Source organism: Astyanax mexicanus, chromosome 24, assembly GCF_023375975.1.
Source record: "Astyanax mexicanus isolate ESR-SI-001 chromosome 24, AstMex3_surface, whole genome shotgun sequence".
Taxonomy (NCBI): Eukaryota; Metazoa; Chordata; class Actinopteri; order Characiformes; family Acestrorhamphidae; genus Astyanax; species Astyanax mexicanus.
Window position 1 is genome coordinate 13706646 of NC_064431.1, and position 18189 is coordinate 13724834.

The 18189-nt window shown below is 38.9% G+C and overlaps 1 protein-coding gene across 13 annotated transcripts in view; it reads left to right on the top strand.

The window, feature by feature from the left end:
* Window positions 1-18189, top strand: part of atp2b2 (ATPase plasma membrane Ca2+ transporting 2) — a 217933-nt gene that overhangs the window by 117589 nt on the left and 82155 nt on the right. For all 13 annotated transcript variants that reach the window (XM_022682415.2, XM_049471421.1, XM_022682416.2 and 10 more), the window contains exon 3: window positions 15076-15273. In XM_022682415.2, the coding sequence (XP_022538136.2) occupies window positions 15076-15273 (198 nt within the window). The remainder of the gene's footprint in view (window positions 1-15075; window positions 15274-18189) is intronic.

Consider the following 18189-nt stretch of genomic DNA (forward strand, 5'->3'; position numbering starts at 1 on the left):
ACTCTCCTGTTTCCACCAGAACTGTCCGTCACCACAATAAATTATTGTGATCTAAAACCAGGTGTTTCAGTTCATTGTCAAACCCCTATATATATATATATATATATATATATATATATATATATATATATATATATATATATATACTGTATATATATATATATGTACATATTTTATATATAGTATAGTATATAGTAGTAGAGAAACACTACCCAACTTTTCTGCATCCAATTACATACAATAATTTGTGTAAAATGAGATTGTAAACCTACAACAGTTATTTTTTGGAATTAAACATGTAGATTACACAGAAGTGTATATGTATATATGTGTATATATATAACTATTTAAGGATTAATTTTAAGGTACATTTTATTATTTTTTTTAATTAATATAAGGTACATACAAGCTCTCTCATTCTCTATACTTTAGCCTGTTTAGGTAAACTTAATTAAATTATATATACAGCTCTGAAAAAAATAACCCCCTTAAAAATATAAGTTTCTTTTGATTTTACCAAACTAAAAACCTCTGGAATATAATCAAGAGGCAGATGGATGATCACAAGCCATCAAACCAAACTGAACTGCTTGAATTTCTTGTTCTCCTAATGTGTTTGAGAGCATCAGTTGTAAAGTTGTGAAGAGGTAGAGTTGGTATACAGTGAATAGCCCTATTTCAGTAATGTTCTAATCCATATTATGGCAAGAACTACTCTACTAAACTAAGATAAAGAAAAATACTTTCGGAAATGATGAGTCAATCCATGAGTCAAATATTTCAAGAACTTTAAAAAAGTATTTTCGAGTGCAGTCGCAAAGTATATACAAATCATTATAATGATGAAACTGGCACTCATCAGGACCACCCCAGGAAAGGAAGAGCAAGAGTGACCTCTGTTAAACACAATAAGTTCATCAGAGTTACCAGCCTTAGAAACCGCACCTAGATTTGTTTTTTTTAACACTTTTAATTCACTACATGATTTCTTATGTTTTCCTTCATAATCTGGATTATATTCATTTAGAATGTAGAAAAAAACATTGAATGAGTAGATGTTTCCAAATGTTTAACTGGCACTGTACATAAAAATAAAACTGTAAAAAAACAGTTTGACAGTTGGTGTGTTTATAAAATTTTTATTTGACAAATTAATATACAGTTTAATCCTCTTGCTCGTTCCTTGTTGCACTATGTTGCTAAAGCTGCCTCGTCATTCCGGTATGGCGCTCTGGTTTTACACCCAAATTAATGAGAGGAGCAGCAGTGGTTAAAGCCTGGCTCGACAATGTTCTTCATTTGATCCATAGAGAAGAACAGCAGAACTGCTCTCTCTCTCTCTCTTTCTCTTTCTCTCTCTCTCGTGTTTTATATTAGTCTTTCTCTGCAGCAGCATAAACCTGAGATGACCTTTACAGCTCCAGTACCAGCCCACTTCAGTCTACAGTATATAACAAGATAGGACGGAACCTACTGCTGTATCTACACCTGCTTTATGAACATACAGAGAAACGGCTGCGGTGCTTCAGCTCATTTACTCAACTACTAAACTGCCTTTATTGAGTAAAATGTCTTTATTGAGTAAAATGTCTTTATTGAGTAAAGTGAGGGAATCAGAACTGTTTTAGATGTTGAGTCATGAGTATTGGATGGAGCTCAGTTATCACTGGCCCTTCGGCTCAGTGCTGATGGGCTTCATACCGTCTACAGCACATGAAGCTTGGGGTGCAAATGCTGTAGAATGGGCCACTCTATTGGCAGGCATTTCCTTTTTATCTCTTTATTTTAAATTTTATCCCATTTCCTCCCCAATTTACAAGGTCAATTACCCAACCCACTCATTAGGACTCTAATAAAGGACCCTATCACTAGTAATTCCCCAACACCAGGAGAATAAAGACTAGCACATGCCTCCTCCGACACATGTAAAGTCAGCCACCGCTTCTTTTCGAACTGCCGCTGATGCATTACCGAGTAGCATCACAGCACTAACGCTCAGAGGAAATATCAGTGACTCGGTTCCGATACATCAGCTCACAGACGCCTTGTGCTGATCGACATTAGGAATGATGTGGGGAGAGAGCGCCATCTACCCACTCGGAGAGAGCAAAGCCAGTTGTGCTCTCTCAGGGCTCCGGCAGCCGATGGCAAGCTACATGAACGGGATTCAAACCCCGGAGAACCAGTTAGAGCCCCGCGGCAGGGCTTTCTATCACAATTGCATCTACATTGCTTGCATACTGTATTAGAAGACGTGTCTATGACAATCTGGACATTTAGGTCCAATCACATTTCACCCCTTTACCCTATTATTTAGCTCTGCCCCTCTGTTTTCTGCGTTCAAAAGAAGCAAAGAAACCCACAAATTTGAGTATTTTTCTTCTTAAAAATTACAATATCCACTATATTACCATAGTTTAGTCTGTAGTTTCAATGGTTAATAGCCATATTCTTCATAACAAGCCTAACAAATTTGGTAGTAGTTTGTCTCAGTGGTTAGCTAGCTAGCTAACTTTCCCGTTCCACCTTAACTAATGCAACAGACAGCAGAGGCTCCAGCACTTAAGGTGTAACAATCAATCAATGAATCTTTATTTTGACTCAGATGTACATTGAGGGCAACCCTTATTTTCAATGTAGCCGAGCATTTAAAAAAGCAGGGACTGACATGACAAAGAAAATAATAGCTAAAATTAATTATTTAAAAATAACAGTAAGTAAATACATAGATAAAAAATAGATAAAAAAATAAAAATAGAATTAGAATAATAACAAAAAATAAAAATTATAATAAAATAAATTAAGATCAAAAGAAGATAAGACAAAAATTAGTTAAAATTAAGCTAAAACTAACTTTTACATAATACAATAAAAAAATCAAATAAATAAATAAATAAATGAACTAAAAAAATTAAAGCAATAATAAATAATAATAATAATAAAATAAGGAAAACAGAAAAATAAAATCGAATAAAAGCTAAATAATTAAATCTAATTTTAGCAGCTCATTAGACAGGAATTAAGGTATGGACAATAATAACTAATTGGTGCACCACCTGCCACCTTTCTGAAGACATACGATGCCCTAATGTTAACTAGTTTGTACTATAGCTGCAAGGAATAAACGGCGTAATCGACAACGTCGCCTATAAATTATTGTTGGCGTAGAATTTTATTGTTGGTGGGTCGTTAATGTGTGGTTGAGCAAGTATAGGAGACAGAGTGCATGCGACAGAAAAAAAGGGTGAGAGAGGAAGACACACACATAGTGTGAGAGTGACAAATCCTGAGCATCCTGATTAATAATAATAATAATCCAAATTATAAGTGGAAAATGCTCATTCCTCCCCCCCTCCTCCCGAGTTTCTTACACTACAGCCCAAGTAGTTAATACTACATTTCCCTCAAAATACTATAACTTTATTCTCGTAATATTACGACTTTTATCTCGTCATTGTCTTGCTGCAAGACCCACCTTCTCTTGAGATTCAGTTCATGGACAGATGTCCAAGTATTTTTCTTTAGAATCCCCTGATATCATTCAGAATTCATTATTGATTGTTCCATCAATGAAGACAAGCTGGTTTAATATTATAAAATACGACTGCACCAATGATGACCAAGATGGTTTCCTGAGGATACGGGCGATGGAGCCACAGGCGTGGGAGGTGGTGTTGCATCATGGGGGGCTGGTATGTTAGTGGGCTGGTATGTTGGTGGGTCTTTGAGCTGGTGGGCTGGTGGGTTGGTTGTGGGATCGATGAGGAATGAGAGACAGAAGCTGGTAGAGGAGAATGAGCCTTCCACACAGAGGCACAATTAAATGGAATGCTTAATGAGGCTATTTTTAGCCGTCTGTGCTATTTGCAACCTGGGCATTCTTTCCTTGGTGTTGGAATCGTTTGATGCCTTCCCACTTCACACACAGTACATTCTTGCACTCTCTCTCATTCCTTACTTTGCTAGCTCTTTTTCTTTCTGTCTGTGCCTTAAAGGAAATATTTCTTTGTATCTATAAAGTTCACATGGCATTCTAAAGGCGAATGGAAGTGCAATTCCATTTATTCTTGTAATAACTGTTGTTTGCTCGTCTTAGCTTCAGTGTTACCATCTGTGTTGGGTGAAAAATTACTTTATAAAGATGTATGAAATTTAATGACAGTGTTATCAAAAGGTGTTTGTTAACAACAGATGTATTATCTGATTGTAGACAGTATAAACACAAGATATTATAGGTTTTATCTGTTCAATTTCATTTCATTTGTTAACATAATACATCCATGCCAGCATTTCAGCCCTGCTACACGTTCAAAATTGCCATGGGCACCAAAAAATCAGGCTCGTGAAAAATCATCATAAAAATAGTATTCATAATCAGTGGCATCACCTGGCCCGAAATAATATGAGTTCCGAATGTAATGTTTCTATCAAAGTCATCAAATTTCTGTTACGTTTAGTTCATCTGCTTCTCACTCAGTGAACTTCACATATTAGTGTTTACAGACCCGACCCAAATCACTCCTTACCCCCTGCATACTCTCTGGTGCCGTCAACAACCTGCAGTGCTATAGAGGTGAGAAACGTAGAGGGAGTGTGGTTTTAAACAGGCAGATTTTTTTGGGACACAGCCATCTTTGCTGCAACATGCAACATTTGTTAAGTGTATTATCAAAATTGTAATTTTCTTCCTCCTCCTGCAGCTCTGAGGGAGTTTTTCCTTGCCTCCGCGCTCACTGGGGGTTCTGTATTATGTATATTCTATGTTTAATGTTTTGCCTGATTCTTTGTCCTGTAAACATGTTTCTGTAAAGCTGCTTTGTGCCAACACCAGTTGTAAAAAGCGCTATACAAATAAATTTGATTTGATTTGATTTGATAATTGTTGTAACCTTAACTTTTAACTTTACAAAATATTAATATTTAGATGTTATTTTATTATGAGTTATTATGAGTTTCAATATATATATATACGCTTTTGAAATACAATTGAATTCCTGTAAGACACCGTTCTTTGTCAAACACTACACCTTCTCTATCCTTAAAATCTTCAAAAACTCTAAAAACCTGTCTTGGCGATAGTGCAAGTAGCTGTGTAGAAGTGAGGTGTGCTGCCTGTGGACCCAGGCCAGGGTTCAGGCCCGGGGGGACTGTGGATCAGTGCTGTACAGCTGGATGTAGGACCAGCTGAACTAGCACACTCTACAAATCCTGTTTACTCAAGCCCCTGCGAAACAACAGCGCTGCCCAGTCACATTTACCCAGCTGCTGCTCAAGATCTGCTGCTGCTGTCAGTGCCAGTGCTGCCTGTGTGGACCTGACTGCTTTACCATGAGAACTGTGCATAATGCAAAATATTGATATTGTATCATATTTGTATGCGATATTTAGTTTTGCAATACTGTATAAATTTTCAAAACACAGCATCGATATATAATTATTCATTTAGATGTAAAATTTGGTGTCAGAAGTGGTTCCTTTAGTGTTGTGTTTAAACCCGCCCAATAGTTAAATCGCACTGTTCTGATTTTCACCTTGCTTACCGTTTCGCAGTATATTGTGATGTATTGAAACATTGTTCCTGTATCCTGATATGTATCATATTGCGAAGTTCTATCTAGTACACAACCCTGACTAAAAGTAAAGGCATTTCCAATGACTTACAACCATCCACCAGACTTCTAGTAGCTCAGGATTAGTCTGATGTTGATCTCCAATCTCCCAGATGACTGATCAGTTGCATCCTACCATCCATCCCATTTAGTGCTCTATCTGTAAAAGACACTCTAGCTGTGGTTCAGAGATCCAAAGCACACTATATGGATAAACGTATTGGAATAACTTCTCATTCGCTGTTTCTTCTAAATCAATGGTATTAAAACCTTATTAAGCTACTTTTGTAGGAGTAACTGTCTCTACTGTCCAGGGATAACCTTCGACTAGCCTTTACATTTAGCAATATATCAAAAGAATTTGATTGCTTCACAGTCCAATTATGGGTTAGTACTGTGTAGTTTAGCCCTCTAGTTTAGCCCACACATAGCGTTAATGTTGCATTTTCTGCTACATAGAGTCCTATGGAATATACAGCTCAGGAAAAAAATAGGATACCACTTAAAAATAATGAGTTTCTTTGATTTTACCAAATTGAAAATCTCTGGAATATAATCAAGAGGAAGATGGATGATCACAAGCCATCAAACCAAACTGAACTGCTTGAATCTTTACACCAGGAGTGGCATGAAAAAGCAGTGTGTAAGACTGGTGGAGGAGAACATGCCAAGATGCATGAAACTGTGATTAAAACCCAGGGTTATTCCACCAAATACTGATTTCTGAACTCTTAAAACTTTATGAATATGAATTTGTTTTCTTTGCATTATTTGAGGTCTGAAAGCTCTGAATCTTTTTTTAATTCAGACATTTCTCGTTTTCTGCAAATAAATGCTTTAAATGAATATATTTTTATTTGGAATTTGAGGGAAATGTTGTCCGTAGTTTATAGAATAAAACACCAATGTTAATTTTACTCAAACACATACCTATAAATAGCAAAATCAGAGAAACTGATTCAGAAACTGAAGTGGTCTCTTAATTTTTTCAAGAGCTTTACATGTCAATATCAACAATTTCCCAGTTTTCAATAAATTAAACTTTATAGAGTAGTCTTCCAATAGTTACAGATCAGTTTAAGAAAAATTCCATTCTTCGCAGTAAGGCTGAGTGTTTGCTGCCAGTCTTGCTGTATTAATATCCCATAATCACATTACTGCTGAGATCTGTGTAAGGATACTCTGGGGTAGAATGACTGGACCCAAAGTTCTGCCCCTAACCCGATATCCGTAACCTATCCCTGTCATGATAATGTGCTGAGCCTCCTGAAACATTCATATGCGTATGAGTGTATAATATGTAACTGATTTGGCACATTGAGTAGTTAGTAGTCAGCTTATCTTCAGTCCAGGTTTAATGGCACATGTTCTGGTGATCTTAATCTGCTATCTTTGGCTAGCTCAGGCATGAGGAGGGGCTTGCTTTGTTTAATTTTTAGGGAAATGTATTTTTAGGATAAATGCCAACAACAGTATATATGAACATATACAGCTCTGGAAAAAATAAGAGACCACTTAATGATGATGTTTTTTCTTGATTTTACAAAATTGAAAACCTCTGGAAAATAATTTAGAGAAAGATGGAAGATCACAAGCCATCTAACTAAGCTGAACTGCTTGATTTTTTTTGCACCAGGAGTGGCATACAGTTATATAAAAGCAGTGTGTAAGACTGGTGAAGGAAAACATGCCAAGATGCATTAAAACTCTGATTTAAAAAGGCTTTAAAAAGGGTTATTCCACTCAAATATTGATTTCTGACCTGTTAAATCTTTATGAACATGAACTTGGTTTCTTTGCATTATTTGAAGTATTTTTTTTGAATTTGAGAGAAATGTTTTGCTTAAACATATACCTATAAAAAGCAAAATCAGATAAACTGATTCAGAAACTGAAGTGGTCTCTTAAGACATTCTGCTATATGGTTTGTGAGAATCAATACTTACACCGTCTGAAAAATGGCCAACCTGTCAATCAAACAATCATCTGTCCAGGGTCATATCAGAACCACACTTACACCAGTTGGTGAAGTTGAAATAGTTACAACTACATGTAATAATTGAATTAATGAATTGGGGCAGCTGTATACCAGGCACAACCCAACTAAACACCTCAAGAGTGTAAGTAATGGAGCAGATAAACATGCTGGCACTACGACTAATGCTAGCTGTGAGCTAGCTTAGAAGTATATAAACCGTCCACAGAGCATTGAGCTGGGGATCATTGAAACTGTATTCTGTGCACTTGTAGGTGGATGGGATGAGTTGAGAAGTTAGTATAAGGTGAGGTGGGGTGGTGATCATCATCCAACATCTTAACCTCACTTACCTCAGCTCTTGTCAGAATGCAATTCAATCTTCAGTGGCTCTACTGGAAGCTGGCCAGCTGTGGTTGTGTTGTGCTGCTGCTGATACTGAGCGTCAACTTTTTTACATTTTTTTGCCACTGTACCGTTTGCCACGAGCTCAAATTTGAATCACGTTGAACTTTGACCATGGTTATGGGCGTAAAAAAATGCACCACTTTCTGCACTGCTCTGTGGCAGCTCCAAATTCTTTGCCACTGGTGACCCAATTGAATCCAATGAAAAAATCCAATTTGAAAACGGATTTTCTCTCTTATTGACTCTAGTTTTGCATATTTCTAATGTCCTTATCACTACTGGTAGCAGGGCATGGTCCTGTCAGCTCTTTCAGGTTGCATACATTTGTCAGACTCCACCAGGAGGGCACATCCATAGATGTTTTGCTGTGTATCCTTGACACGTCCTGCACAATGCAATGACAATACTAAAACAATTCATTGTGCAATCTTGCGCAAATATCTGCAAAAGATGGGCAAAATCTCCAACATAACACTACAAATACACAAGTGCCCTCTTAATGCACAATAACTGAAAACTAGTTATTACTAAACCCAGCAGCACGTTTAAAAAGTCAATATAAAAGCAGGCAGACTCTTTCTTTCTGTCTTTTCTCTTCTCTAAATAGCAATTGGCAATTCTGTCATGCTAACAGCATGCAGCACAACTGGTCTCAAACATGCATCTGAAGCTTATCTTCCCAACATGTTCTTAGAATCCATCCCGTTGGGATCTCCCTGTAATTTTCTGATCATTAAATCAGTATAATAATACTTTTGAACGTCTGTTTGAAACAAGCTGCTTCTCCCGCCTCAGGATTTCTTCGCTTATTCAGTGGGGAGGAAAGCGATCTGTAATTGGCCATTGTCACTTAAAATACCTGTTTTGTAGTTCAGCATGTGTTCTGTTGCTGTCCGAGCTGGAACACGGCCACTTGGTGTTGGAATCAACTTAATGAGGCCCTTTCAGGTAGAACTTCAGGCCCGGTGACACCAGGCTAGCGTAACTTCAAGCATGTGGCTAATTGCAGCTTGCTAATGTTAGAAAAGCTAGGCCTGGATGAAGCCAGTTAGGAAAACCAGCCTGAAGTGTCCTCCTGAGCGTAAAGTGACACGAACGAAACCACAAGGCTGAAAATATACTGTATCTTATTTAAATGCAGGACTGAGTGTTCGTTAGGGAAATTGCTGCAGATCGGTGGTTGTGTTGGATGGTTGTGTTTCTTGTTCTGTATCACTGCAGTCTGCGGTTTATTTACATTCCAGCCACAGTTGCTAGTGCATTTTGCTGTGCTTTGTGTTTTATCTGTAGATTTTAAATCCCAGTTAATTACAGCTATGTAAACCAAATCAGATTAAATCAGATTTATTTTTGTACAGCAATTTGATGGAAAGTGCTTTTTACAGATGAGATTCTTGCAATTCAGCTTTTCTTCATCCTCCTCTGGACAAAACTACTTATAAATTATTAAAAGAAATATAAAGAGCTCAAATTAGTTCTGATTGGATTTCTGGAGTACAGAGAATGTGATTACCAGATTATCCGATTAGGTACTACTTTAAAATAAGACTACCTTTATAAAGGATTTATAAATGGTTTACAATTAGTTTATTAATGGTTACTTATTAGGTTGTAAATGCCTTAAAATCATTAATAATCAGTTATAACACATACGTAGAAAGGGCAACAGTATAGATGGCTGTAGGTTCAGTATTTGGTTGTTGTTGCCCTTTCTACGTATGTGTTATAACTGATTATTAATGATTTTTAAGGCATTTACAACCTAATAAGTAACCATTAATAAACTAATTGTAAACCATTTATAAATCCTTTATAAAGGTAGTCTTATTTTAAAGTGCTACCTCAGATTATAACAGATAACGACTAAGATGAATGTGACTGTAACAGCCTGATTAAAAGGATAGAGCCAGAAGGTAACATAGACACAAACACTCTAATATCACAGGTTTTAATGGATCCAGAATCAACTAATGTACATTTCCAGTACATTTACCAACCTTTACTTCTTCTATGACCAGCACTCAAAAAATACCATATTTTCATAATATGTGGAGCAAGTTAACACCAGTTAGGGTCAGCCGAAGAACAAAAAGTTGGCTGAACCCATAAATTAACATCACAGTTTTCCTTGTTATGTGTTCCCATAGCTTATCCCCCAGAGCCAGGGGGATTACAGGCGAGCATTTTCAGTCTAATGTAACCTTTAGACTCTGGTGTTATAATATTGATAAACCTATTTATGGCAGGAGGGGCAGGTACGGGGGGTTGCCGCTAAATGTCAGTAGCCTTTTTTTGCACGGACGCACAACCCTGACTTTACTGCACTTTTCTCATAAAAAGATGTAGTTTGATGTTTAACTCTACCACACTCTACCTCACTCTACTTGACTCTACCCCACTCCACCTCACTCTATAGCCTACTCTACCACACTCTACCTCATTCTACCTCATGCTACCTCACTCCACCACACTGTACCTCACTCTATCACTCTTTACCTTACAGTACCCCACTTTACCTCACCCTTCCTTACTCTGCCTTGCTCTACCTCATTCTACCTTGCTCTACCCCAATCCATCTCACTCTACCTCACTCAACTTCATTCTGTCTTACTCTACCACACTCCACCTTACTCTATCAGACTGTACCCCTCTATCACACTTTACCTCACCCTACCTCACTCTGCATTGCTCTACCTCACACTACCTCACTCCACCACACTGTACCTCACTTTACCTCACCCTACGTCACTCCACCTCACTCTACATTGCTCTACCCACTTTACCACCCTCCATCTCGCTCTACATTGCTGTACTTCACTCCTCCACCCTCTACCTCACTCTACCTTGCTCTACCTCACTGTACCTCTCACTGCCTCGCTCTGCCTCCAACCTCCTTGTGTCATGGAGCACAGTTATTGCAGAGAATGTTAATATCAGATTATCAGATTATGGCTAATGACTAAGGTAAATCTGACTATAATAGCCTGACTGAAAAGAGAGAACTAGAAGGTAACATAGACACGAGTACCCTAAAATCCTAGTTATATACAGATTAAGTACACTCTTTCTCACTCTACCTCACTCCACCTCACTCTACTTTGCTCCACCTCATTCGACCTTGCTGCACTATAGGTATTTCTCATAGTGCATTAATGATAAAAATATGATTTATCTTATAGCTCTTATTGATAAACTCCAATGTTCTGCACTTTTCTAATCGTATTACAATGTGCATGTAAATGCACACAATAAATCAGCAGGTGTCTCAATAATTTCGTTGATATGGCGCATCTCAATGCTACATATGAGCTCAGAACAGTGTTTCTGCAGCAGCAGCAGCAGCAGCGCAGTGCTAATCGTGGTAGCGTGTGCTTCTGAAGGGCTGCTTACTTTAGCTGCTGCGGCGTTCGGATCATTTGCATGGTGCTCGGCAGCTACAGAGGAGGGAAGGGCGGCGGGTCAGGCCCGACTCGCACCGAGGGCTTTATGTAAGTGTGGAGCACAAGCTGTGCCGTGAGTCAGCAGGGTAATTGGAGACCGTGGGTGACACAAGGGCCCAATCTTACCCAGGCAGAGCGCTGGATTGCTCATTTTTCGTACGTGGGCACAGGATGCTGCTACTGTTTTTGGAGCAGCTAAAAGGAACGTTAGCGATTCCGCAGCAGACGCTTGGGGGCAAATCTCACAGCATGCCGCTCTGGGTTTGGGCATTGTTATAAAAGACTAGAAAAGACGCTGTAGAGATGCAGAGAGTGTGGCAGATTGCTCTGAATTGATGGCTGACGTTTTTTGAGTCATGACAAAGGAAAAGTTAACTTCCGAGCCAGCTGACCTGACGAAAGACTAGCAGTAGTAACACCACTGTGTGTAGAATATACTGAGCTACAGAATAAGTTCTGCTTTTGGAACAGTAGAAGAAATACTGGTGATTCCACTGCAGAGGCAAATCTCACAGTATGCCATCTGTAAGAAGCTACTGCTTACAATATTAGGCAATTTTAAATTTATATACAGTATAAAAGCATATTTACCACCCTGTTATTTCGCTTCAGAACCCATGGATTTAAAGCCTGTGAAAAGAAAGAAACCCCTAATATATTCAGCTATAAATGGCTGGTTTACTGCACTGACAATAACCCACAGAACCCACATACACTGTATGTCCAAAAAATATGGGAACAATTGCTTATTTACTGTTTTCACTGCTTTTGTCTAAAATTAAAGCATAAGTAGGAAATCAGTAGGAAGTTAGAATGTGTTTGTGTGAAATGGCTACAGCAGCCCAATTTATCAACATCAGAGAGAGTTATCTACACTATCCACCCCTCTACAAATGCCAAGCTCACTCGGGTTGCTAAGCAAGACAAGTTCAGTATCTTTTTGCCATGGCAAGCAATGTTATAAACCAGCTCATGTGGATTTTATATAACTCTATCTGCAGTTAGCTAGCTAGCTTTATGCACCACTAGCTGCGTTAGCCTAAGCCAAGACTGTTATATGGGAAAATAAAGCCCACTGCTCCCAAAATACACATCCTAGAGTTACAGTTACTACTTTACAGATCCCAGTAATATACAGCTCTGGAAAAAAATTAAGAGACCACTTCAGTTTCAGAATCAGTATATCTGATGTTGCTATTTAAAGGTATAAAGATATTGAGTAAAATGGACATTGTTGTTTTATTCTATAAAACTACAGACAATATTTCTCCCAAATTTCAAATAAAATATTGTCATTTAGAGCATGTATTTGCAGAAAATGAAAAATGGCTGAAATAACAAAAAAAAAGATGCAGAGCTGTCAGACCAAAAGAAAACAAGTTCATATTCATAAAGTTTGAGAAGAGTTCACAAATCAATATTTGGTTGAATAACCCTGTTTTTAATCACAGTTTCCATGCATCTTTTTTAGCATGTTCTCCTCTGCTTTTGGATACCTTTATGCCTGGTATATACACCTGGTGCAAAAATTCAAGCAGTTCAGTTTGGTTTAATGGCTTGTCATCATCCATCTTCCTCTTAATTATAGAGGTTTTCAATTGGGTAAAATCAAAGAACCTCATTATTTTTAAGTGGTCTCTTATTTTTTTCCAGAGCTGTATTTACTGCTTAGTTTTGCAGATATTATGACCAGCCATCACTGGTGTCAAGCCAATAAAGACTTAAAATAAACATCTACATAGTTAGCGCTAACTATTTGCTACAAATGGCCATAGGTAACGTTTACTGTTAAGTGTTTTGGATTTTTGAAGTCGCATAATGTATAATAACATTTCTAGATAAATTAAGTCAATATTGAGTCTAACTTTCAGTTTCTGGCAAATGTTTTTGGTATACTCGCCACTGCCGATGTAGTAATCAGATACCACACTTCTGCTCCTCTGTAGTGACTGACTGCAGAACACGCTAGCGTGTGTAGCACAGAGACTGTAAAAAAAGATATATGCGTGTCGCCGTTCCCATTCATTCAATGAAAATGAAGCCAAAATCTTCCGCCATGTTGGTGATCCTGAAACCCGAGTCTGCGCAGTAGAGACCAGAGGAGGGAGAAAGACTGTGGAGAGACCGCCTACTCATTTACATAACCCGCCCCTAAAGGCTGCCTCACGGTCACAGGCTGCGGAGCTGACGGTCTGTTATTGGTCCCGCCCATAACCAGCCCTTTTACAATAACCACACCTTTTTTTGAATAGAGCTGAATAACGTTTTTAAAAACAAGTTCTGTGGGGATATAAAAATTTGACAATATAAGCAGAGGTTACACTAGCTGTTGCATTTAAATAATGGAGGTAGAATGACAGTATATTGGAAAAAAAATGTGATTGAATGTTGTCTGTTTTGCCATTGAAACCTATGGGGATGGGTGTGGTTACACAGCTTTCTAAAACCGAACAGCAGGGGGCGTCCGACCTGTGGTGGCTTCACTTTTGAGAGACGATGCTCTGTCCAGCTATATACAGTCTATGGTGTAGCATGACTACACTAGCCAGCATAGTTCAAATCACTTTAGCTGACCTAGCTAACATTATCTTTTCCCTCTTCCTTGTTATCCCAGCTGTACACAGACCACTGATATGAACGTGAACACTCAAATATATACATTCATTAAAACGCCCATTTCCAATAAGCTAAACCCAGTGGTTGTGATAAATGACCTGGCTAAAGCTAACCTGTTCAGGAGGAAGTAGTAGCTTGGTGTCTGTTATGTAGTCTTTCTGAGCTCTTACTTTTCTCCGTCTGTCCAACACACTGCCAATATTTATTCCTATTTTATTCCATCTTTGATCGTTGAGCTTTTTGTATGAATGTCGAGTCTTTTTAGGCTGTGTAGCAGCTGAGGTTTGCTTGCTAGCTTCAAGAACTGTAGCACCACTGTTATATTATTAAATCTGGGTGGGAAATCAAGGGTGGGAAATGTGTGTTTGGGAGTCAGCAACACACAGAGTTAGATGCAACACCACACAGATTTCTGTGAGGAACTGTGCAGTTATAGTAATAAAATACTACCTTTAGCTCTGCTGACCAGAGCTGAGAGTGCTTAAACTTTGCATGTTTCCTTAATATCTGATGCCCCTGATCATCTTATCATTTACTACTAAAAATGTAATCTTGAATGATCCTCTAAGGGTAATAAAAAGTCAAAGAGGCAGATTTTAAAATATATGGCGGTGAGTTTTTTTTTTGGGTTGTTCAGTTAGCTTTTTTATGGGAGCAGACTATAGATAGGCATATCACAGCTTTAGCTCATAGGCTAGCACAGATCAACAACTACAAATTTACATTTTCTCCAGCTTTGCCTGGATCTTCCCCTTCTAGCCAGTTTTTATATACAGTAAATTTTGGGGGTTGTATGTAGAGTCATGACTGTGATAAGACACTTTTGGTGATTCTTTTCTAAAATTCTGCTTTATGTTCTTTTAAAAGAGGAACAGCCGCGTTTGAGGTTCACAGTTTGTCTGAACTCTCATTATTCAACTATGACAAGATAACATAATAACACACGTTATGCAGCATTTACCAAAGTAACTGATTTTATTATTGAAAGTTCTAATAAAAATATATTTTCTTTTTTTTTTTACAACAGGTCTGACGGGAAATGTGACCGACCTAGAAGAGAGAAGAACGGTCTACGGGCAAAACCTTATACCTCCAAAGAAGCCAAAAACTTTCTTACAGTTAGTGTGGGAAGCGTTACAAGATGTGACCCTTATCATCCTCGAAATCGCAGCCATTATCTCCCTGGGACTCTCGTTTTATCAGCCCCCCGGAGAGGGCAGCGAATGTAAGTATTGGCACCGTTATAAACCTCCTTATCTCCTGCACCCACCACACACTCGGCTCGACCTCCGCGACCTTGTCCTGAAGCTCTGGCTCTGCTCAGCCGGTGCTGGGGGCGGATTAGAGCAAGATTTTAGTGAATTCAGATTTAGAAATACAATATACTGTATCACACTGCTACTGTTTAGGATCTGCACTGCATGTTCCTTATGAATGCATAATATATTGGCTGCTGTTACTGTATATGATTTTGTAAAAATAGTGAAGCCCAATATATTTTTATTGGCCCAATACTGAGATTATGATCAATAACTGCAACAGATAATTTTGGACTTTTATTCTACCACTGTCTTATTGTATTTTTTTTTTTTTACTTTAAATGGTGCAGCTGTTAAATTCTCAAACCTGTACAGATACCAATACTTACCAATACTGCAGCATCACTAGGCAACACCACACTCTGCACTCTGAGGAAAGCAGAGAGAGCATGGCTCATTGTGCTCTCTCAGACTCCAGCTGCTGATGCTGAAGCAGCAGCCTGATTCGGGATTCGAACCAGAATACCTCAGACAATAATGACATACATTTTAATGTAGAAAAAGACCTAAATTAAAGGGAAATGGTTGATGAATGATGGTTTTCATTTAAAAGGGCTTAGCTCATGTACCGCATCACAAAAATCAGTGAAAAGCTCTTGGGTGCTCATCTTCCAGTTAGACGAGAGAGCTTCCACAGCTCCAGATAACAATCAAATTAACAATCAAGTCCCATTTCTGGGTGTAATTGAATTCTGGGCCATTAGGATGAATAATATTATTCATGGCAAATTGTGCTCTCTCAGACTCCGGCTGCTGATGCAGCATCACTAGGCAGCATCACAATGCACTCTGAGGAAAGCGACGTATCCCCAGCTCAGGATTCTGGGGATCTCAGGATTCAAACCAGAATAGCTTGGATCTTAATAGAATAGTTTTTAATGTAGAAAAAAGTCTAAAAATAAAGGGAAATGCTTGATGGATGATGTTTTTTACGGAAAGGTCTACGCTCATGTACTGCATCAGCTCCAGTGCTGCTTGTAGTTCATTCAAATTAATTATTATTTCCCATTCCTGGGTGTAATTGACTTTTAGGCCGTTATGATGATTGATATTAATTACTCAGAGAGAGCATGGCTAATTGTGCTCTCTCAGACTCAGGATGCTGATGCAGCATCACTAGGCAGCAACACAATGCACTCTGAGGAAAGTGCCGGATCCCCAGCTCTGATACCAGATCAGCTAATAGCTGCATGTGCTGAACAACATCACACTAGTAGTGATGGATAGAGCGCAGGAGAGAGAGAGAGAGAGAGCACCACCTACATTTCCCACCCAAAGGGGAATGGCTTATTGTGCTCTCTCAGACTCCAGCTGCTGATGCTGAAGCAGCAGCCTGACTCAGGATTTGAACCAGAATAGCTTGGATCCTAATAGAATAGTTTTTAATGTGGAAAAAAGTCCAAAAATAAACGGAAATGGTTGATGATGATATTATGATGATTAATATAACTTTCTCAGAGAGAGCATGGCTTGTTGTGCTCTCTCAGACTCTGGCTGCTGATGCAGCATCACTAGGCAGCATCACAATGCACTCTGAGGAAAGTGCCAGATCCCCAGCTCTGATACCAGATCAGCTAACAGATGTCTGTGCTGACCAACATCACACTAGTAATGATAGATAGAGGAGAGTAAGTGCCACCTACAGTACCTACCAAGAGAGAGCATGGCTAATTGCTCTCTCTCAGACTCCAACTGCTGATGCCGCATCAGAACCAGAATACCCTGGATCATTATGGAATAGTTTTTAACGTAGAAAAAAAGTCTAAAAATAAAGGGAAATGCTTGATGGATGATGGTTTTTATTGAAAGCGCTTAGCTCATGTACCGCATCACAAAACTCGTCAGTGAGAAGCTCTTAGATGCTCATCTTCCGGTAAGACGAGAGAACCTCCACAGCTCCAGTGCTGCTTGGAGTTCGTTCAAATTAACAATCATTTCCCATTCCTGGGTGTAATTGAATTCCGGGCCATTATGATGATTGATATTACTTACTCAGCATTCTCCTGCACTGGCTGTAATGGATTTGTCTTGGCGGCGTGGGCTTTATGGCCGGAGCCGTGATGTATGGCCTTCACCTATAGGTTATTTCTGCACAGCACACTTCATTAACTCGGGGTCCTTGGAAACCGTCCTTTCAATGGATTCCCCACCGCTCTGCGTCGTTGGTGAGGGTCTGGAATGCAGAGTCATGCTTGTTAATGAGGCTCTGGTGGAAGCGTTGGGTAGTTGAAGGGGTGAAGGAAATGTAGAATGAACTCTGATGCAGAGCGTACAGAACTTGGCTAATGGAAGCTTTATTACTTTGTGGCCGTAGAGACTCTGCCGTCAGGTTACGGTGGGGGGAGATGGATCTGCGAGGTAGATAATGGTGAGCAGTGGGTGGAGGGTCATAAGCATGCATACCATTAAGCTTTAACTGGTTAATGGGAAATTGGGAAATACACTTACAGGCACTCACAGGCTGATTGACTGTAGATTATATTTCCAAATATTTATGAACACCCCCTCTATGAATGCATACAATGAATTATTTTAAAATATACTGCATTGTAGATTACTATATTTTTCGCACTATAAGGCGCACCGGATTATAAGGTGCTTTATGCGACACTAGTAAGGAACAGGGGTATTGCCATGTTTCCCTTCTAGTTCAGCAGGTTTCACCTCTGAACGGTGAAAGAGCTAGCAGTTAGCAAGGTTAGCAGCTAATGTTAATGCTGCGAAAGCAGTGCTAGCCAGGGTTAGCCGATATTATTGCAGGCTACAGGCCGATAATACTCACCTCTGAAAAGCAGAAGAGCTATCACTTAGCGCAGTCAGCG